Consider the following 22,066-nt stretch of genomic DNA (forward strand, 5'->3'; position numbering starts at 1 on the left):
GGGCCAGGTGCAGGCCTAGAAAGATCCACAGAAGTAGGTAGGGATTGCGTGGGGGAGGTAAGAGTGGTGTCCCCTGCTTCTAACCAGTTACTAGAACAACCTCTCAGGACAAGAATTCCAATAGCACCTTCTCCTCTTCACAGTTCTCCAACATATAAACTCAGGGCGTACTCTAGTCTAGATTACATTCCTGATGCAGTGCTGAAAACACCCCCAAACCCAAATTTTATTTCTGGATCCAGTTATGTTATTCCTCCCAACTTCCCAAACAGGCAAGGGGGTGACCAAAGCCATTGTGAGTTGCTTTTCTTTTTTGTGAATGAACAGGAAGGAAGACACAGAGACACACACTCGCGGGAAACAACCTTTGAGAGCTGAAGTTAAGCCACGTTCTCTCACATTCGCATAAAGAGAGTAAGAAGGGAAATGAAGGGGAAAAAATACTGGAATGGTGGAAAGGAAACACACACACACACACACACACACACACACACACACACACACAGAGAGAAAGGTTTGGTAGCCCTCTCATTACAAGTTGGTTGGGCATAATGTAAACACACTTCTGCCTTGCTTAATCACAGAGTGCCGCCCGTTTAGGTTTCAAAGGCGGCAGTAAATTGGGCGTAGCTGAGTGGAGGCTAAAAATTAACCAGCCATCTCTGTTTCAATTTGTAAGAAAACAAAAGCGGAAAGAAATTATAAAAAGGGAAAGGGTAAAGGCAAAAAAAGGAACAGAGGAGGAGAACTAAACCACCCTGACCCAAAATGCAGGGTAAAACTGGAAAAGCAACGAGGAGAAGCAGAACTACTTGGAACAAAAAAGGAAAAAGAGATTTTACAGAGTTTTTTGTTTGTTTGCTTGCTTGTTTAAGACCTCTTCCACAGCAACGCTGCCCCCTGCCATGCCTGTGCCCTGAGAAAGCCGCTCTGCCCCCCAGCAGAGTGTCAGGGCTGTAGGCATCCATCCTGAGGCCTTGCTACTTTAGCTGTAATAAGGAGAAGGGAAGGAGCTCAAGGAATCTCGTGCTTGTTTTCACTCTGTATGAAATCAAATTACTTTCATACTCTCTGACAGTCAAATCCCAGCTAAAACAGCTCCTGCCTGAGCATCTAGGCCGCAGAATCTGCCCACTACCATCTTCTCTCCTCTTTTCTATTCATTCAGTCTCATATCCCAGGGTTTCACATGCCCCTTCTCTCCACCAGACTGCTGCCCATCCCGCTTATACCAAACCTAGTTTTTCCTGGGACTTGAGATGAAGCTGCAGGAAAACTAACACCTGCCCCTCAATACTTCTTCTGACTTATTTTAATAACAGCAATGATTGTTTGCTGTTGCCGTTCTTCTTCTCAAACTCTCACCATCATGGATAATTCTGGGGGCATCATGTCCCCGATCCTAAGACCTGCAGCATCTTTCTGATCAGATAAGTCCTCCAAAGATGGAGATGCACAAAGTCAGTAACATGGCCAGGGCCAGAGGAAGAAGAATAGCGCAGGTCGGGGGAGACAGAAGACGGAAAAAAGGAAAAGGGCACATAGAACGTGTTGCAGGCCCAGCAGGATGGGCATATACCAGTTAGGCCCGTGGTGAGTTATCGCTTGGAAATAAGAGGAACAATAAACAGAGCAAATGCCAGCAAGTAAAACAAAATGAGGGGGAAAAAAGGTTGAGAACGACCTACCCGGAGTGTGGACAAAGTAAGCCAGATAAAGATCCAGTTCTTTGATTGTGACTCCAATGTGATGTGGCTGGACGCACAGGCCGGGGTTCGAGCACTGAGGCGACTTGTAGAGCCGCTCCCCATCAGTACTTTCCAGGGGGATCCCCTTAAACAAAATCACCATGACCAGGTCCAGCCGCCACACCTTGTCAGCCTGGCGCAGGCAGTCAATCCGCCGGATCTTGCCCTTCTGGTCGGGGTTCGAGAGCACACAGCAGGGGGGCTTCTTGCCGGTGATGGTCAGCACAAAGTCCTCGCGGAACTCGGGCCGGATATCTTTGCGCAGCTTGGCCAGCAGCCGGGATGCCCACTTCTGCTTGATCTCGGGCTTCTCGCCCAGCAGCTCATCCTTCACCGCCCGCTCCTCGTCCTTCGACATCCGCTTCTCGTGCTTCTTGAAGTACTTGCGCTTCCGCGCCTGCAGGTTGAACCAGGTGTAGGAGAAAGCGCGGACGTGAGGCAGCAGTGCCTCGATGAACGGGTGGAACTCATCCTGCAGGCGGCAAGCCGGGAGCATGCGGGGCGAGGGAGGACGGGAGGAGGGGAAGACGGGATGAGGGGGAAAGAGAGAAGGAGAAAAGCAGCGTTAGAAGGGGGGGCACAAGGAAAACTGCCTTCTCCTCCTCCTCCCTCCCCCCAACAATTTTCTCTTGCGATTGTTCTACAAAAGTGTGGTTTGAAGCCACCACCAGCTTCGCCAGCCACTTGCTCCCATCTCAGCCTCAGCAGCCAGACAGAGGCACCGGGAGCCTGTACACACACCTATTCTCTCTCTCTCTCCCTCACTCACTCACACACACGCGCACAGACAACGTTGCCGTCCACACACACACGCTGCTGGTATCCCCGCCAGGCTCTGTCGCGCCCATGACATCTCCATGTTCTATCGCAGCCGTGAACTCCTGTCAGCTCGCCCCGGTGCGATGTCCGTCTGCACAGACGCCCGTGGACGCACATGCGGGGGCGTGCGGGGCCGCCTCTGGTCCCCGACACCGGTCGGTTTTTGGCCACCCCCAAGAAGAGAGAAAATGACATCCACGAGCAAGCGAGTGAGGAAACATATCAGGCTTCCCTCTCCCCAGGCTGTTTTCATTTTCTTTTCTCCTGATCCAGTTGGAACATCCACCTCAGCATTTTTTAATCAGACCTAAATCCTAAATATGTGATTTCAGCTTTGTTATCGACACGAACACTAATGTTAATCACAGTAATAATGAACAAAACACTTCTTGTTAGCACAAATAAGGTGCTTGTCTCGGCCACATTAGGGTTAAAAGCTACATGGGTCTTCTTGCGACCCCTTCCCCAGCCTCCCACAACCCCTTCACCCTCTTTCCCACTCAGTCAGGTGACAGAGGGATGGGCTCTCTCGGTTTTGTTTGTTTTTTTTTTTTTTTTTTTTTTTTTTTGGTTGTTTGCTTGTTTGAAGTTTAAATAATAATTGATTTCTGTTTACAAAAATAAAACTGGAAAAAATTAAATAATTACCATTGATCTGAAGCACCCGGCAAAGCCCAACGCCCGATTCTGAGATTCTGGACTCAACAGAGTTGTGAGTTGGGGGCGGGTGGGGGGAGGGGGGAGGAGGAGGAGCAGGGGAGGAAGGTAAATGTTTTAAAGGGGGTTATTATTGGTGTTCTGGGGAATAGGGGCCGGGCTTGGGTGGATTCTCAAACCCTTCCCCCTCCTCCCCCCCCCCATGCTCCATTGCACAGAAGGGGGAAATTAATATTTTTTTTTGAAAAGGAGCAAAAAGAAAGAAAGGTCAGGGATAGGAAGCAGAGAGAGGGAGCGAGCCGGTTGCCACACACGCCAGGTAAACAAAAGACAACAAAAAAATTTTTTTTCAATTTCTTCCCTTGTGCATCCTCTTCTAGTTTAAAAAAAAGAAAGAAAGAAAGAAATGCAAAATTTAAAAATCAAAACCAGCCTCACACCATCTCCCCGCAACCAACAACGCACCCCACCCCACCCCGTGCAAAACAAAAACAAAAACAAAACCCAGGAGGGAAAAAGCGGCAGCTGAAGAAAAAGGCTTTCGGCTTTGGCAGCGGCACAGGGGTGTAAACTTCGAGCTGCCTCCCTCCGCCTGATCGGAGGAAAAGGGGGAGCTCGCAGATTCCCGGGGAAGAGGACGAGTTCTGACCGGCTGCAGACCGTTGCTGGCAGACGCGTGCAAAGAGAGAGAGGGAGCGAGGGAGGGAGGAAAGGAAGAAGGGGGGAGGGAAAGATCGAGGATCGAGGGAGGACGTGGATGGGATGGGGCGTGTGTGTGAGTGTGCGCGTGTGTGTGCGCGCGCGCTGGTTGGATTTTGGGGTGTTTTTTTGCTCCTTTTCTCTCTCTCAAACTCCCTCTTTCTCTCCTTTCAGGCTCAATCCCCATCCATTTGCTTGTGCCAAGCCAGTAAAAAAGGGGGGGAGGGGGAGGAAGAGACAGAGAGACAGAGAGAGAGAGAGAGAGAGAGAGGAGAGAGAGAGAGAGAGAGAGGAGAGAGAGAGAGAGAAGGATCCACCTATTTGGCAAAGAGACATCCGCGAGCAGCCAATGGCTGCGCCCAAGGGGAGGAGGGAACCGGGCGAGCCGGGAGGGTGGGGAGAGCCCCCGGCAGTTGGAGACCAAAAACAATTTGCCCAATCGACAAGTTCACGTCTAATGAACAAGCAAAGTCCAGCAGTTATGAATTTTTCATTCCAGGCTCCCACTCGGGTCCATTTGGCAGCAGCCACCCAGCAAATCTGGGGGGGGGGCAGTGGGGGGGGGAACTGAGATTGTGGAAGACTCGAAATTTTTTTTTAAGCCTGAAAAATAAATAAATAAAGGCCTGACTCCGGGCGGGCTGGTGGGCCGGAGCCCCAGAAGGCCTTGGGGAAGCAGCTGCGCCTTTTCTCTGTGTTTTGGTTTCAGTCTTTCTCTCGGGCCTGCACACTCTCTCTTTTTCTGATTCTATTTCTTTTCTTTCTTCCCCCCCCCACCTCTATGGAGCACACAGGGGCGAGTGGAAGTTTTCCTCCCCGGCCACAATCACAGGAGCCTGTGGTGCTATGAATAGAAATAAGAAGAAAGAGAGCTCCGAAAGTGTCCATGCCAACAGTACTTCCCGGGCAAGGACCTGGCGCCTGGGTACTGCCACCCCATGATACCCCCAGGTCTGGCTGCTGAAAAAGCACTCTCAGACAAGGGGGAGGCCAACACCCCACACATTCCCATCTTTTCCCCCAGCCCCCAGCAAGCTCAGCCTCCTCCTTCGGCCCACACCCAGCCACGCACGCTCCATTAGCGGTGACGAGGGATGCCAACGCAACACAGCTCGGCTCGAGAAACTGCAACAGTTTATTAAAATAGCCTCCTGTCACAGCACTCCGCCTGACAAGCTCTACACGCAGCCACAAACAACAGCCAGACCCGGGGAGAAGTGACAAAGGCAAAAAGATGGACACTACCTCTGAGCAGAGGCAGTGAATCTGACCAACTCCCCCACCACTGCCCAGACATTAATTCTTTGCCTTCCTCCAGATTTGCCCTCTCCAGTTGACCTGAGATTAATTTTCTTACCTGTCTGTCAAATCAATTCAGACTAAAGGGCCCAAACACTAGCAGTGCAAAGTACAAAATATAAGATGAGAAACCCAAATGAAAAGAAGAGAGCTAAGAAAAGACACAACAAAAAACAAAGCAAAGGGCTCTATGAAAAACAGGCCACCTGGGGGAAATCAAGTCACAGAGAAGAGACCCACAGGAGAGCCCCTGTTCTGGTCCTCCACTTGGGACCTTCCTCACAGCAGGAAGAAAGGGTGAGCACTGGGGAGAGGAGTCCCACCTCTAAGGGGATCCTTCCAGTAAGAGCTATGTCACAGTCACCCTTGAGGCCTTTGAAAAGCAGTAAGAAGGAAATAGATGTGATATGAAAGGAAAAGCAGAGGAGAAAGGATGTGGATGCAGACAGGAGAAAGGGATCCAAATCTATTCAGAACCTGATCCCTACAGCCGCCCTCTCCCCCAGCGAGGCTCAGTCCTCAGCTGGCAATGGAAAAAAGGTCACTGCTCACTCATGCCCCTTTCTTCCCCAACTGAAACCCTGTGCTTTGTGGCCTTTATGTTGGCAGAAAGGTTCCCAGAAGAGCACCTGGGGCGTGCCAAAACAAAACATCCAGCCCTGGGCTGGCACTGAACCCTGACAATGGGAAAGGGGCTGCCCAACACCTGGGACCCCGGTCTGTGCCCTGAACGATCCATTTCAAGTGAACTGAGCTCACGGCTGACCCCTGAGAGAAACAGTTAGAGGTGAGAGTAAAGAAGGCAGGTGTTATTAGAAACAGGCCTCTTAGGGTGGTGTCTGATAATTGCACATCATGTTAATAACCAGCTTCAAAAGATGTTAGCTTAGCGACATGACATAAGGTACCAAATCCTGCCTCTCCTCCTTGCAGAAACAATTTTACTCTCTAAAGTCAAGATGAGGCCATTAAAAACTACAAATGAATTTATATCTGGCATGGGGGCATTTTTCTTGTATCCTGATTTATACCAAGTATTAGATACCAAACAGAAAATGGCCAACAGGAGCCTCCTGGATAATCCTGGCATGTTCTGCTTCACAGACCACAGTGCCACAGTAGAAGAGACGCGCTTGACATGGGCTGAATCTGAATTTGGTGGTACAACTGGGTCAGGGATAGAGGTAGGGGCAGTAACAGTGCCACAGCTGGGAGATGACAGATGGAAAAATCCACGTAGAAGTTAGGAAAACAGGACAAGATGCATGATTCGCTTCTGAGGAAAAGTGGCAGAAGAGTGTCTCAATAGAGCCTCCGGCACCCACAAAGAGCCCCAAGCACCCCCTCAAGGCTCTCGTAACAGAAGGAGCAACAGGCCTTTCCCAGGGCAGAAAGTAGGAGGGAGAACAATTGTCAATTGTCCTTCTCTTGCCAGTGGCTATAACCTTGCAGGTGGGCAGAAGATTCTCAAGCAAATACTTTCCCCTCACCCCATTCTCTCTATGGACTGCTGGCTCCCAGTGGGGAAGGCCTTTCTGGAGGAGTGGCCAGGATATTCTGATGCTTAGGGAGATGAGAAGGTCTCTCTCCATTTCTCTCTCCCTCCCTCCCTCCTTCCCCTCCTACCGTGGGCGCACACAGAGGAATTGCTCAGGTTCCATTAGAAACATTTCAAGCATCCTCCACTGTGGGCCCCCTCTTCTTGCATGCCACTGGTGGCGGCCATCAGCCCAGACACGCCCCTCGTGAGCCCCAGACAAAAGGAAACTGTCCCCCTTTTGTTAAGAGAGTGGAGGCTCCCGTTGGAAGATTACCTGTCCCTGGCCCAGTCTCCTTCCCTTCTCCCCTCCTGCCCCAGGCATGAGATCAGACCGCTTTACATCCCACACCAAAGACCAGAATCAAGACAAAAAATCCCTCAGAGGATTCAAGGCTTCTCCAGGTCTGAATCACTGGCAAGTATTAAGAGTTCAAGTGATGGAAAGAGTGAGGGGACATGTAGGCGACAGAGTAGAAGGACTTGGGAAATGAAGAAGGGAAGCCAGTGATGATGGTAAGAGGGAGGGTTTAAAAAAAAAAAAAAAAAAAGGACGGGGAGAAAAGGAAAAGGAGGAAACATTGTGGGGAAAGGTGTTTCTCCCATTGGAGAGAAAAGTCATTGAGAAGCCATAAGACTTTTAAAAATTCACGTAGGCTTTTGGTTTGTAGAAAGGGATTTTGCTGCCTTTGTGGAAGAAAAGCCTCTCTCTTTTATTGTTGAGTACATAGTATTTGGTTTAAAAAAAAAAAAAAAGCAACAGTTTTCACCGAAACATTTCTAAAATACATACCCATTCCAGTTTCAGCCATCACTAGAAGAAATGTACCCCCAACAGAAAAAAACTGAAAAGGCCACAGAGAAAGAGAAATAGACAGGAGAACGAAAAAGAGAAAAAAAGCCAAACCTGGAGAAAGAGTGCCAAGCTGAGTACACAACTGCAAAGAAAGAAGGACAAAGATGGAGAGAAACAGAACAGCAGAGAAGGAAAAATAAAAAGACAGAAAAGGGCTCTGCGCCGCGGCAAAAAAAGAAAACCCAGTTAAGAAAAATGACCACTTCTCTATGAGAAGAAACGCATGCTTATAAAAACTCCACACAACAGTCCTGTCCACTGAGGCCTTATGGATTATTTGAGGAAAACTAGGAAAACATGTACAGCATCTCAGTCACATATACAGTGTTAAAAATTCTTCGAGGAAACAAAACAATCTTCCCAGACTGAGACAGGTTTTGCAACCTGCCCGCACCTACCTATAGTGCAACATCTAGACGTATAAACATCTAGAAGCATATATTTTAAGACAGAGCCACTTTTAGGAGGCTTCTTTATCTTAAAAAAAAAAAATCCTATTTGTCCACATCCTGCTGGCTTTAAGGCCCAGATTTATTCTTTCAGATCCAGGACACTTGGGCCCATGTTGATCTGGGTAACTACAAGCAATTAGAGCAAATAACTGACAAAACTTCACAGAAATGACCAGATATTCCAGTATCCATTTTACCACAGCATATCTGCAGCCTGGATGAGAAAGGATATGGGAAATTTAAAAGGCCACAAACGGAGCCCCAATTAGTTTGCCCAGTTGTTGGAATTTTATAAGTCAGCCTTGGTCTGAACCGAAAGAAGCCGACTTCATAACCCTGAAATCTCCTATCATGTCCCAAGATTATCGCTGCTTTACGGAAGGCCACAAGAAGAGAAGACAGTGGCCAAGCGGCCAGAGATGGGAAGGGAACTGTAGACAGGACTCGGCAGCAGCACCCGGCAGCCCGGGAAGGGGCCCTGCTGCTTATCCTAGAGGAGGGTGGGGCCTCCCCTCGGCTGGGGGACGGCGGGAAGGGGCTCTGCAGTCAGAGCAGAATCACCAAGAGTCTGGAAACTCCAGGAATGGAAACCGGAAAATGCACTTTGTGAGGGAGCTCGGATAATTTGGACAAAGCGGGTTTTTGGCTGACTTGGGCCTGTTTTCCTCCACTCAGGAAAGGTGACTTTGCGTAGTTTCTTTCTAGTGTCCTCATGCTGGCTGAATGGATTCACCCCACACCCCGGTGCTGGGTCTAGGACAGGGTCTGCCTCACAGCCAGGCTGCACACTTCTCTCCTGTAAACCGCCCCCCCTTTCCTTTTCTCCTCCAGACTACAAACCGGGAGCGGTGGCCTGGGATCCGGCCAACATGCAGCCTCGTTCTGGCTCCAAATGCTCCTCTGCTCCAGGCACATCTCCCTTACCCTCTTGGCACCGAATAAAATAGGGTAGGAATTAGGATATTGGGGAAGAGAATCTATTCTCTCTAGGGCAACTGGAAATTGTTTACTTTCATCTCATCCTCTACGAGGAATGGGAAACAAAACTCCAGTCTTTAATTCATTATTTAGCTTGAAACTTCCTTGTGTCACCAAATAGAAGTAAAAGCCAGGAAGGTCAAAGCCATCTTCTCCAGCCAGTGGGCTGCACAGGGATGAAACCCTCCAAAGTGCGTGCAGGAGGGACAGAGCAAAGTTGCTTCTGGGGGCAAGGGAAGTGCAGAGCCTCACACACCTAACCAGCTTGGGAAGTGTCACTTCATGGTGGCCAAGGGCCTGGGAAGAACCACACAGGCCAGCTTCACAACTTTTTCTGAAGAAGAACTGAAAAAGTGACAAAAGACAAAGCAAAGAAAGACCAGCACGTGAAGGTGAGGTCTGTGCCCAGCACACTGTGAAAATATCTGGAAGGCTAGCCAGAAGGCCAGAGCAAACGGCAAAATGCTGAAAACTCACCCCAGGCACCGCAGCAAATCCCCTTCTGGGTTGGGGGGCTCAGGGCAAGGTGACAAAACCCAAAAGGCAGTGGCCTTCCCAGCCCCTCTGCAAGAGCTCCATCAGGATCACTTCAGATATCCCCCTCCCCATTTTATCAGTTCTTTTTCCCCTGCCACAGGAGAGACAAGGAGCAAGGAAGCATTTCTCCTCACTCCCTGCCCTCAGATCAGCCTGGCACCCTCACCCCTGAGGGAACCTCTTTCTGGCGGTTGCTTCAGCCACAGGTAGCAGCCAGAAGCCCAAAATGTAAAATTTTAGGAGCTGGAAAGAGGTCATTTTTCAATTCCTCAAATTGTATTGTTCCCCCAATTATTTTATTATCAGGATCATTGCCCAAGAAACCCAAGAATCCTCACTTCCCTGGTGTCTAGTCCCTACAGAGCCTGGCACGGGGGTGCCTGGAGGAGCTCGGACCATGCCCACCCCTCGGCCACACTCCGTCCCTCCCCGGCTCCCTTTCTTTCTCACCCTCTCTCCCCCTCTGCGTCCTCCAGCTCCAACACAAACTGTTTGCACGGGAAGTCTCCCTCTATGACCCGATTCAGCACACACAAGAGAAAACTGTGGGCGACAGACCCAACGTCCTAACGAACTTGAGTTAATTAATGCTAAGGAAGAAAAGAGGCGCCCTCGCTCTGTTGAATCACGGTTCACTAGCCCTTTCAGTTTGCTGTGGGTGGAGGAAAAAAAAAAGAGGCTTTTTGGTTCAAATATTTTTGGGGGGCGAAGAGAAAACAAAAACACCGCAGAAGGTCCATGGAGGGCGAAGCTGTCAGTACCTGCCCGGAGAAGCAGAGGCGAAAGGAAGGAGCCGGGCAAAGGCTGCCGAGCGAGCGTCCTCCCCCTCACTGCTGGCCTGAACAGTTCTGGAAAGAAAGAGAGGGTGAAAGAAAAGGGAGGGGATTATCAATGGCTCCTGGGCCTGTTCAAATAAATCCCTCCAAAAATTATACTGTCAGACTATAAGATACATTTAAAAAAAAAAAAAAAGCTCAAACCCAAGAACTCAAATTGAACAGAGACATGGAAATGTTTTAACAGTGCAGAAAACCGAAGTATGGATAGCAAGAGTACAAAAAATTCAAGTGTGCAGAAAAAAAAGAAGAGGTGGCAATGGGGGGGTGGGGCAGAGAGAACAGCTGCAATTTTGCTTTCCAGATGTTGACAGCAAAATGTAATTGGCGGCCGGGCTCGGTGGCTCGCGCCTGTAATCCCAGCACTTTGGGAGGCCGAGGCGGGTGGATCACGAGGTCAAGAGATCGAGACCATCCTGGTCAACATGGTGAAACCCCATCTCTACTAAAAATACAAAAAATTAGCTGGGCATGGTGGTGCGTGCCTGTAATCCCAGCTACTCAGGAGGCTGAGGCAGGAGAATTGCCTGAACCCGGGAGGCGGAGGTTGCGGTGAGCCGAGACCGTGCCATTGCACTCCAGCCTGGGTAACAAGAGTGAAACTCTGTCTCAAAAAAAAAAACAAAAATGTCATTGGCAAATAACTTACTCCTTACCATTTCTTATCCTTTAGTCCTGAGATGTTAAAGTCCTACCTCTCTACCTGTCTGTAGGTGGTTTTTTTCAGGTAGTCCACACGTGTGGATGGGTCAGGACGCCTCGTGGACCACACGCCTGCTAGCTTTTATATCAGCCTGCTGTTTTTCACAAGCCCTTCCACCATTCCTACCAGGCAGGACTGAGCAATGCAAGCGGGAGGAAATTTTTATTTAAATTTTTATTATTATTTTGTAATGCACAGGCTTTTCTTTAGCTTTGAGACTGGGACTTCTTTTTTTTTTTAGTAAACTTTTTAACTGAAGCAAGGCATGTATAAAAAGTGCACACATTGTAAGTTATGCCACTTGATACACTTTCACAAAGTGAACACACCCATGTAACCCCACCCAGATTAAGAAATAAACATTTTCAGCACCACTGAATAGGCCTTAAATTTTTAAGCTATACACTTCTCATAGTTTATATGGCTTAGAAATACCTCCTGGTTACACCAGTAGCGTCAAACACCTATGTGCATACATGTGTTATAGAGCAAAGCGTGCTATTCATGTGACCACAAAAATACGTGGCAAACAGAAGCCCCTCTCATCCTCACTGCTGCAGAGTGCTTGTGTATGTGTGTGTGTGTGTGTGTGTGTGTGTGTGTGTGTGTGTCTTCTCTCTATGCCTGCCCAACTCTGATCCCATCAACAGGGCAACCAACTGTGCAGTGGGTGTAGCAGACTAGCAGGGCATGTATGGGGGGACAAACAGGACCCACCAAGCTGAAAGCCAAACAGCCTTAGTGTCTGAGGGGAGCAAGGGCCCCTCCTCTCACCCTGCTTGCCTGGCAGGCGGGGAATGGGGGGCCTCAGTATGTAGGTCATGAGGGAAAGTGACTCTGCAGAGCCAGGGGTTCCCAAAGGGAGAATGGGCACCCACTGGGACACACTGTCCCCATCTCTGTCCATGAGAGCCCTGCCGGGAAGTGAGGGGAGCAGAATGGCATCAAGAGAAGGGAGCAGAGGAAATGAGCAATCGGCACTAGGCTGGGCCTGGGGTCCTGGGGCGGGGCTGCCTTGGGAAGGGACGCAGAACCCTGCCTCTGCCTACCCCTTCCCTGGCTTCAGCCCCAGCTGGTTCCCCCCTCACTTTCACTAGCACTAAATTTACTTTATAATTTTAAAATCAAATTTTAAAAAAAGCAGGAAAGAGAAAGCACTGAAGGCAAAATACCTCCCACAGTATCTCTCTAAGGAGGAAAAAAAAGTTTCTGCTTATGTAAAAAGACGAATGAATACAAGGGATCGCTGAAAAGTCTAAGGACCAAATAACAAGGAAAATAAAAGGGAAACACATTTAATGAAAAATACCTGAAGCAAATAAATAAAAAGCTTCCTTTGCAACTCAAAGGTACTTCACAGCCACTGGTGTCTGTGGGCACAAGCCCCTATGTCCATTTCTTGCCCATTTTTCCCATTCCTTTCTCACAGGAAGCTGTTTCTTCCCCGGGCACTTCAGGATCCCCTTTCCTTTCTAAGTGGTCTACCCCATACCTGGGGGAAGGGCTACCGCAGCCACCTCGCCTACCACCAGCCCCCTACCACCAGCCCAGAGCGAACTTCTGCAGCCCTGATAAAAAGTCCTTTCCCCAACTCCCACATCTCTCCCGGCCATGCCCAGCCACTGGCCCTGGACCCTGTTCTTCCTTCCCAAATCCAGGCCCTGTGGCCAGTGGCAAGAGCACTCCTCTGGGGCTGGATGCCAGGCCCAGCCCAAGTGGGCAGCCCTCTCCTCTATCAAGGGTACAGGGTTGCCAAGACGGGCTCTCCAGGACCGAATTTTCTTTTCCTATTGCATATGGGGCTGGAAAGAAAGAACTGTTCAGTTTAATTTAAAATATGACAAGGGATCTGAGCCCTCTGGGCAGGCGATCTGTAGAAATATTTGATCATTTTTAGGGGAGAGGATGCAGAGTAGGCAGTGAGGCTGCTTCCCCACACCCGGGTTTGACTCTTCCACTAGCCCGCCGCCTGGGAAACGCGCCCTCGGCTGGCATCGGGGTACCAGAGCCCGGCTCCTTTCTTCCTTTCTTTCTTTTTTAAACGGCTCTAGCGCAAACCAGGCAGTGGGTCAGGGCCCAGAGGCGGGGGAGGGAAGAGGAGAGGGCTGTTTCCAACTCGGGGAGAACGGCCGGCCGCAAGTTTCCCGGTTTGTGCCAGTTCGGGGATTTGCGAATCAGACCGGAGCGGAGGGAACGGCGGGTGAGAAAAAAAGCCCGCATTAAAAACTAACCAGCTCTGCCGAAAAGCGCGCTTTCCGCCCTGAAATAAGACAATGCCGAATGGAGAGGAGAGAGGAGAGATGAGTTATTTCTCACTCTTTAATTATTCCATCCTTAGCATTATTTAAAAAGAAAACCACACACATTAGCCAATGATATATTCTAACCCTCAACAAAGCTGTATTTTTCTCTGATTACAGACTTTGCCGTGGCAAACCCGGGCTCCGACGACAGAGGCAGCGCAGAAGCTCGCTCCTAAATGAGACAATTTTATTAAAATCATAATAATTCCTTGCATTTCTATAGCGTCTTTTCAGTGGCGGACATCCCAGGTGCCCCACGCCCGGATCTACCAGAGAATCGGGGCGACCGCAAGCTCAGTTGCGGGGCAGGCGAGGCTCGCCAGCTCCGCGAAGCGTCACCGGCATGTATTTTTCTTTTTTTAACAGCTTGTTTCTACCATTCAGCCTCTGTCTCACATGCTTAAAAAAAAAAAAAAAAAAAGTAATAAAACTCCTTTAAATTTAAAAAAAAAAAAATGTTTTTAGAGAAGAGGGAAAAGACTTGAAGAGTGAGGGGGGAAAAAAAGCTAAGTGTGGTCTGGCAGCTTGGGGCGGGGGATGCTGCTGGGATGGCCCGCGTCTGGGTCCCGGGGGCAGAGCGCAGCAGGGTCAGCCGCTGCCCCAGGGTCACCTCCCCCGGCGCAGCTGCAGCGGGCTGAGTCATCCGCACGTGGAAAAGGACCCAACACCATCAAAACGCATTTAAGTAATTCGGGTGATGAGAAGTCGGGTTTATGACCGGCTTCCGAGGGGACTGGGGACAGACGGCTTTCTCCGAATGCCCAGGGGCTGCTCTGGCCCCGGGGGTAGCTCGGGGGACTTCAGTCCGACACCAGCTTCCTCCTCCAACAGGTTAGGTCGGGTCCTCTGGGTGCACACGTTCTTTTTCCACTTTTCTAATCCTCTCCCCTGGCCTGCCAGGGAAGTGCTGCAAAAGGGCTGGTAGCAATGGGTGGGGAGGCCTTAACGCCCCAAATTCAAGAACTCAGCCCCGAGAGGGAAGGTGTCAGATCGAAAGGGACCTGGAGGGCAGGTCTGGGGTTTTTAAGGTTTTGTTTTTTTTTTTTTTTTTTTTTTTTTCAGAGGCTGCGCAACTCCCGCGGCCTGAAGGGAGAACACATGGAAAGAGAAAGCGCGTTTTCTGCCACTTAGTCACATTTCTTCCCCGCGCTCGCTGGAGGCCAAACGCCCCCAAACCCAGCCAACCCTGGAAACACACACAAATCTCCCCTGGTAAATTTCCCCGCCTTGACTCCCCAAAAAGAGAAGGCTCAGGGATTGAAGGGGAGGCTCCTTGGAGACCAGGGCTCTAGAGGTGGCGACGCGGAGGAGCGACCCTCTCCGAATGGAGGGCCCCAGGCTGCCCTCGGATTTGGGGGCAGTTAAACCCCAAACTCTCCCAAGCCGCCAAAGAATCACGACAATCATCAACATCCCATTCACAGTCAAAGCCCTCGAATGCGCATTATCCTCCCTCGGATGTCAGGATGGGCGCAGGAGGAGAGAAACTGAGGCACGGGCGGCCCTGAGCCCCCAACCCCCGCGTGCCTGGGGGACAAAACCAGCCTTAAGGCAAAAATGCCGACATCTGAGCTCCTTTTGGCGACGGCCTTTTGACGCAGCGAATGGTGAACCCGGACAGTCCTCCATGCCCACCAGCGCGGGGTCACTTTTTGGGGGTTAGGTAGGGGGTCACTGTGAGGGGCAGGCGGCGCCCGGCAACTGGGAGCCGCGCCTGCGCAGTCAGGGGCCTGGAGGACGCCACTGGGACCCACTAGAGGGCCTACGGTGGCCGGGGGAGATCACTGAGGGGTCTGGCGGTGCACACAGTTGAAAGCCTGACCTACACTCCCAGTTTCCCCTCACCTGCACGCGGGGTCCGGGGTTCGCACCCTCCACTCAGCACCCAAGGCGGCTCCATCGTCGGAGCCACCCTTGTACGCGCCACAGGGCGCGTCTCTCATCCGGGGCCTCGAAGCGCCGCTTCCCGCCTTTTCGTCGTGGCGCACGCGCACGCGCACGCCGGACTCTGCGCACGACCCGCTCGTGGCCCGCGGCCCCTTCGCGCCCCGGGACTGGGCCTTCTGCGCGGTCTAGGCGTGTGCTGTCCTCTTCCACCCCGCGGTGGGCGGTGCAACGGACGGTGACCGTCAGCACCCATTTTCCCCGCGACGTGGAAGGCACGCGATCTTCCCTTCTCCTGCCTGGGACCTGGGGAGGCCTCCCCACCACCTCTACCTCCATGATCCCCCAACCCCAGTCTTGAGTCAGCTGCAGCGGGTCCAGGAAATGCCACATGCCTTGAGGACCTCCTGGGAGGCTACAATGAAAGCCCGTGGGCAGCGGGCACCTGTCGAGGGGCACACTTGGCGGGGGGGGGGGCTGTCTCGCTTAGGGTAGTACACACACGTGACCTAATGCACAGAGGCAATGGGGAGGGGGTGTTCGTGTCAACATGGGGTGCAGCCCAGCTTCTCTCTTCTGGGGACCCGGAGGAGACGCTGGAGGACCATCTGTCTCCAGCCGGGCTGGGGCATCGAAGAGCTATGACTGGGCAGCGGAGGGTCTGGAGCGTCCCAGCACAACCCCCTACCTCCACTCCCACCCCTCCAAAACCGGGACAGTCCTCCATGCCCACCAGCGGCTCTCCCTGAATGCCCAGCTCACTCCTGAAGTCCATGGCGCGCGCAGGGAACTCGTTTCCACCGCGGGTGCGGACCTGGAGCGAAGGCCTGCAGCGCGTGTAGCGTGCGGGCAGTGCTGAACTCAGGGGGGCAAGTGGAAATTTCTCCCGAGGTGGGGTTGGGGGGGAGCATTAAATGGCCTCTTTGTGGCGAACTGCAGGCCGTCACTCAGGATTAATTTAAGCGGTAACAGCAAACACACACCAAAAAGCAACGTCTCGCCGCCAGCACCCACCCCCGCGATTGTGTTTCTGGGGCTGCGGGATTCAGCACTGCAGTCCGGCCCTTGAGGGAGGTGGGTCCCCCGTCTTTAAGAACGTGGGACAACCGCAGTGGAGAGAGGGAGGGCTGCTCCCGCCTCCCCCCACATCCCTGCCTGGCGAAATGGTTTTTGCAGGTTTGGGTCGAAGCCTAGTGGGGGTGGTAAAATCCAAGTACAAACGTGGAGCGCCAAGAGGGGGGAGCGGTTCTTACATATAAAAAGTATATATAAAGGTACAAATTTCAAATATAAATATAGCACATGCAGGGGCGCCACTGGGCAGCAGCAGTTCTGGGATGTCTCACCTGTGCCCCCAGGGACGTATGGGGAGGCGGGTGTTCCGAGAGGGATGGGGGAGGTGGGAATTAGGCCTCCCTTCTCCGCTGGCTCCCCCAACAACCTGAATGCTGCTTTGAAGCCAGATGCCCTGGGCGGCCTGGCAGGTGTGTGACTCATGTGAAACACGCGTGTGCAGGCTGGGGAAGTGTGTACCCGCGTGGGCCTGGAGCCACGTGTGTGGGTACTGGTGCGGGCTCACGGACCCACTTAGCAACCCCCTTGGGGGCTGGGGCGCGAGTACCTGTGCTCGGAAGCCCCATCTGAGGGAAAGCAGGGGAGTGAATGTTTGTGTTCAGGACCGCCATGTGGTGCCCGACAGGGACGTGTTTATGGGTGTACGTGCGCCCGCCAGGGTCGTTGGGTCAGGCCTGGGTACGTACATAAGCTTTCGGTGCCTGATACCTTGATGGGGGCTCCGGGCAAGGGCGTGCTGCGGACTCGGGTGAGAGCGACTGTATGGGATCGTGCTTATGTGCGTACGCACGTCCGAATGCCGGGCTGGGGTGTCGGACAGGGGCATGCGTGTGCGCGCCTAGGTCCCCTTCCGAGCCGCAGAGCAGGGGGGTGTGCGACAGCTTGGGCGCGCCTTGGGAGTGGCCACGTGCGCCGGGGTCGCCGTCTGGACCCAGCCGAGCCCGGATCTGGCCCCTGAACGGGCCATGGGGCAGGGCCAGCCTCCCGGCAGGCCAAGGCGGGATGTCGTTGGAGCCCTGTTGGTTTTGGCCCAGGCAACTCCAATGGGGGAAGCCCCAGGAGCAGGCGGTGGCGGGGAGGAACAAAGAAGAGGAAAGCACGGGAAAAGCGGGTTGCAGAGGAGGAAGCACCCTGGACCCCCAAGGGCCCCACGGGCGGTGAAGGCTGGGGTCTGCCTGGGCCAGGGGGCTCCTGGAGGCCCCTGGGCCCAAGATGGCCACTTCACCTGTGTGGACAGGGCCAGGCTGTTGGTTTGAAGTCCTGAGACTTCTCTTCTCTGCCTTTGAAGACCTCCCGCCCCATTCTACCCACCAAATCCCCCAAAGGACCGCAGGCTGCCACCACTGCAGACTACCTCCAGCCGCCACATGGCCACTCACACACTCAAGCTTGGTGCCACTGTACTTGTGGTTGCCCATCTGATAGCCCCCGCACTGCCCAGCAGTTTTTCATTGCCCACCAGTACCCCACTTGGAGCCAAGTAGCATTGATGGGGAGGGCATGGCCCAGTTTTCCCAGCCAAGGACAGACAGTTTGAACACCCTTAAGGAGGGAACCAGGAGGCCTCTTCCTCCTGTTTCTTGTTCTGGGCTTCTTAGAACCGGGGAATAGGAAGGGAATTTCCTTGGGAAGGCCAGAAGGTGGAGCCTCAGGTGGCCAGAAGGGGGTTGAAAAGCTGGAGTGAACCTGTTTAAGTCTTGCTCACTCCTGGGAATCTGGCTGGGTAATCCCTGCCACCCAGCTTCTAGTCCCATGACCTTGGCACTTGACCTTGCCGCCTCTGTTTCCTCATCTGTAAAACAGGTTACTCATACCTGCCTCGTGTTGGGAGGGTCACAGGAGGTCACATATGCCCGCCTTCCCCCCACCCACCCACCCACCCGCTGCCCAGGCATAATTGCTCTGGAGTCGGTAGCTGTTATTTTTATTGTGAGGAATCTATGGCTGTGACAAGCTGTGACGCTTGGTGTGATCGCGTGAGGCTGGCTGTGTGTGCGACTGTGCCGCTGTGTGTGTGTGCGTGTGTGTGACAGGTTGTGTGTGAGACTGTGCGTGGACGACAGATTGTGCCGGTGTGCGGCGGTGCTTGTGACAGGCTGTCACTGCGCGACAGACTGCGGGTGGCGGGGTGTTGCGGGCGTTGACTGTGAGTGGGGATGAGGCAGTGTGTGGGACTGGGACTGGGGGACCCCCGTAAATCTATCTCGCTAAGGACCTGGCTAGTGAGGGTGAGGAGGCTCTCTGGAACGGCAGGAGGAACTCACTCCAGTTTCCCCTTGGGACTGGGCTTTTCCATTGCATTCAGTTGGGCTCCACCTGTTTGTAAACCTTGGAGGTGACAGGTCTCAGAGGACCCTGTGACAGAGCCTCTCCTTCGCCTACTGCGTCAACTCAAGTGCCCAGCTTCCAGCTTCTTGCTGAGGCTTGGCGGGGTCCCAGGAGGGTTGTCAGGGGGTTCAGAGGGTGAAGGGCCGCAGGCCTGGCTGGCTTCAGCGAGGGATGCATACCCTGTGCCTGTTTCCCGTGTTTTCCCTGGGCTCCAGGCCTGGGCAAGGCCAGCAGAGACCTGGAGAAGAAAGAAGAGGGTTTTGGGGAAAGATCAAGAAAAGCTAGGGGAGAAAGGAACAAAGTGAGGAAATCAGAGAGACGGAAGATCGGAGCGAGCAGGTAACATGGGCGTGGGCTCCTCCCAGGAGAACCCCGAAGAACCCCGAACTGCTGGTCAGGGCCACCAATCAGGGTGAAAACATCTCATGTTTATGGGGCCAGGACTGGCAGAAATGCCTCCCGACACCGAAGCACTGCTTGTGTACCAGGCCCTGTGCTCAGAGCCCACTTGTGGGGACTCGGCTCTAGGGATGCAACCCTGCCAGGGGAATGAAAACACCCAGGCTTGGCCGAAAAGCCTCTGGTATGCTCATCACCATCCAAGCCCACAGCATCCCTTTTTGCATGGGGAAACTGAGGCTGGGGGCCTCATCCAAGCTCCCCCTCAAGCCCCGGAGTCATGAGAATATAGGACCCGAAAAATTGGAGCCATGCGTTTTTCCCAGCGTGGCCAAACCCCACCAGCTGGAAGTATCCCAGGACTCTGTGGGCTGGGGGCAGTGCCCTGTCACCCCTCCTGCCTCCTTACCGTGTCAGCGTGTGTGTTTGTTGCATGTGTTATGTGTGTCATGCTCCAGGGCTGTCCTGCAGCTGTCCCTGGTGTACAGACCACAGGATGATGTGTGCGTCTCTCAGTAGGCAAGGCCTATATGTGTCTGCTCAGTGTGTCTGTGTGTGTGTCTGTGTGTCCGTTCAGGGCCAGCCCCTGCCAAAGAGGGGGGAGCAGCATTGGAGCACCCCAACCCCACCCCCCCCGAAAGTGTGTCTTTGATACTTGCAGCCTCGGCAGCGAAAAACAAGTTTCCACAGGGCCGCCTTGGGTTGAGGCCAGGCCGTCCTCAAATAACATTTGAAGTTACTTAGCAAACTTTGTTTAGTGCCGAGAGAGGCGCGGGCAGCGGGTGTGGGGTGGGGGGGAGGGCAATAAACCGGTTCCTCCGAAGTCCCTTGCCCCATCTGGGGGCACAAGTGCCCAAGGTGAGGCTCGGTTCCCTCAACCCAGCTCTGGGGAGTGGAAACAGGAATCTTGGAACCCTGGGGAGAAATCGGGGAAGGAGAGAGGTTGGGGCACGCCACAGATGAAGCCTTGCCCTTGCCATGCCAGGGCCTGGGCTTGGGAAGAGATGCCGACCCTGGCCTCCTGGTGGCCCAGATGCCAACACCAGGTACGGGGCAATCAGAAATGGGAGGGTCCCCACTCTTGCTGCAGTCCTGCTCTGCCAACCTTGAGGCTAAATGAAGGGGTAGATGGTGCGAGCTGGCTTAGAACATGCGTCCCCCCAACCCCAGACACGCATACGAGCGCTCAGAAACCCCCTGATGTCCACATGCCCAACCCCCAACCCCAAATCCCCATTTCCAGGTCCCAGCCCCAGGCAGCAGAGAAGGCCCAAGAGCCAGCGATGGCGGCGGATTTGGAAGTGAGGTTGGCGCCTATGGGAGGGGGAGGGGGAAGAGATGCCAAAAATGGTGAGCCATTACAGGCGAGCAGGCGAGAGAGGGAGGAAGGGAGGGAGCAAGCGGGGAAGATGGAAGCCAGGCGGGCATCCTCTCCTAGCTGCAAAGGGGCAGCGGAAGAGGCAGCCCAGCCCTTCCAGGGAACAGGCATGGGGGATGATCCCCAGGTGGCACGGGACAGGCAGGGGCCTGGAGGCGCCCAGCACTTCCCCACCCCCACTTCAAGCTTCGAAATGGAGACTGGCAGCAGCAGCCGCTCGGCTCTGCCCGGGCATGGGGTGGGGGTGGCAGGCAGGCAGGGCGCCAAACCAAATGCCACCAGGCTGGGCACGGTGGTTGCCAGCCTGCAGTGCCGACCCCGCCGGGCCCCAGCCCAGAGCTCTCGAGCCCGGAGCTTTGGAGGTGGAGAGAGTCTGGGGCCCTGGTGGGAGTTGAGGGACTCAACAGGCAAAGCAAGATACCCCCAAGAGGAGGGAAGATCCCCAAGACCCTGCAAAGATGGCGCAGCCTGGTACTGCCAGGGTGACAGGCTGGGGTAAAAATAAACCCGGCCCGCCCCGGGGGAGCTAAATTGAGGGGCCCAGGTGGAAGTGCCACTCTGGGCCACCAGCTGCCCCCGCCCCATCCCCCAGCTCAGCGCAGCAGGGTTGCGAATACCCAGTGCCCATCAAGCCCCAGCTTCTGTACAGGAAAGGCCTCGGCCATCTCGTCCCCAGATCTTGGGTGGGCACGGAACAGCGTTTCCACAAATATCGGTAATAGACAACCTCACATTGAAGAAAAGACAGGCAACATGGTCTGGGCAAATGGTGGGCATGCCATGCTGAGCCACCCACCCCTGACCTCTAGTCTGCCCCTTTGAGAGAGAAAACGGCCCGGCAGGCGGTACTTGAGCTGTAGGAGAGCAACGTTCAAAATCAGCACCTCACTATAGGCCTCCCTGCCCATCTCTGCTAAAACCACAACTGCCCAGCACTCCCGAGGGCCCGGCCGGCTCTGTTCTCCCCACAGCACCTAGCGCTGTCTTAAGGACTGGACACTCCCTTGCTTATTAGGTTCACGGTCTGCCCTCCCACCGGAGCTGGCATCTTTGCAGATTTTGCTCCCTGCCGAACCCCCGGGACCTAAAACAGAGCATGGCACCCAGGAGGTGCTTGGTAAATATTTGTGGAAGGAATGCACAGGCCCCCAGGCTGCACCCCCAGCATGCGGGCTCCGGCTAGGTGCCCGGCAACATGTGGGAAACGACGTTTGGCCCTTCGGGGGTGAGGGCAAGCCTGGCCAGCAGGAGTGCAAAGGGGGTGAGACCACCATCCACCTTTATTCTGAGCCCTGGCTGGAAGAAGATCTGAAGGTCAGAGTGGTAAGGAAGGTTCAAGGGCCAACTACTGGGGCATACTTCAAATGGGAGTATGAGGGCATGCAGGCCCATTCTGAAATTTGGGAAAGGCCAGAGAACAAGCTGTAATTCTGTCCCATCAGCAGGATTTAGGGTGGTGACGATCTTGGAGAAGGAGCTCCCCACACTTGACCCCAGCACTGGATATCTCTACTCTGAGTCTCGGTTTTCCATCATAAAATCAGAGCACTTATTTCACATGAAGCGCAGTTTCAAAGCA

General features: G+C 53.4%; 1 protein-coding gene across 12 annotated transcripts in view; it reads right to left on the reverse strand.

Moving 5' to 3' along the window:
* NFIX (nuclear factor I X) overlaps nt 1-22,066 on the reverse strand; it is a 105,231-nt gene that overhangs the window by 73,001 nt on the left and 10,164 nt on the right. For 3 of the 12 annotated variants that reach the window (XM_039465845.2, XM_039465843.2, XM_039465840.2), the window contains exon 2: nt 1,689-2,220. In XM_039465845.2, the coding sequence (XP_039321779.1) occupies nt 1,689-2,220 (532 nt within the window). Of the gene's footprint in view, nt 1-1,688; nt 2,221-2,521; nt 3,000-3,215; nt 3,998-22,066 lie in introns of those variants that run through there. The other 9 variants (XM_010329459.3, XM_074384555.1, XM_003941716.4 and 6 more) reach the window with 9 other exon arrangements.

The sequence above is a fragment of the Saimiri boliviensis genome, chromosome 14 (assembly GCF_048565385.1).
Source record: "Saimiri boliviensis isolate mSaiBol1 chromosome 14, mSaiBol1.pri, whole genome shotgun sequence".
NCBI classification, from domain to species: domain Eukaryota; kingdom Metazoa; phylum Chordata; class Mammalia; order Primates; family Cebidae; genus Saimiri; species Saimiri boliviensis.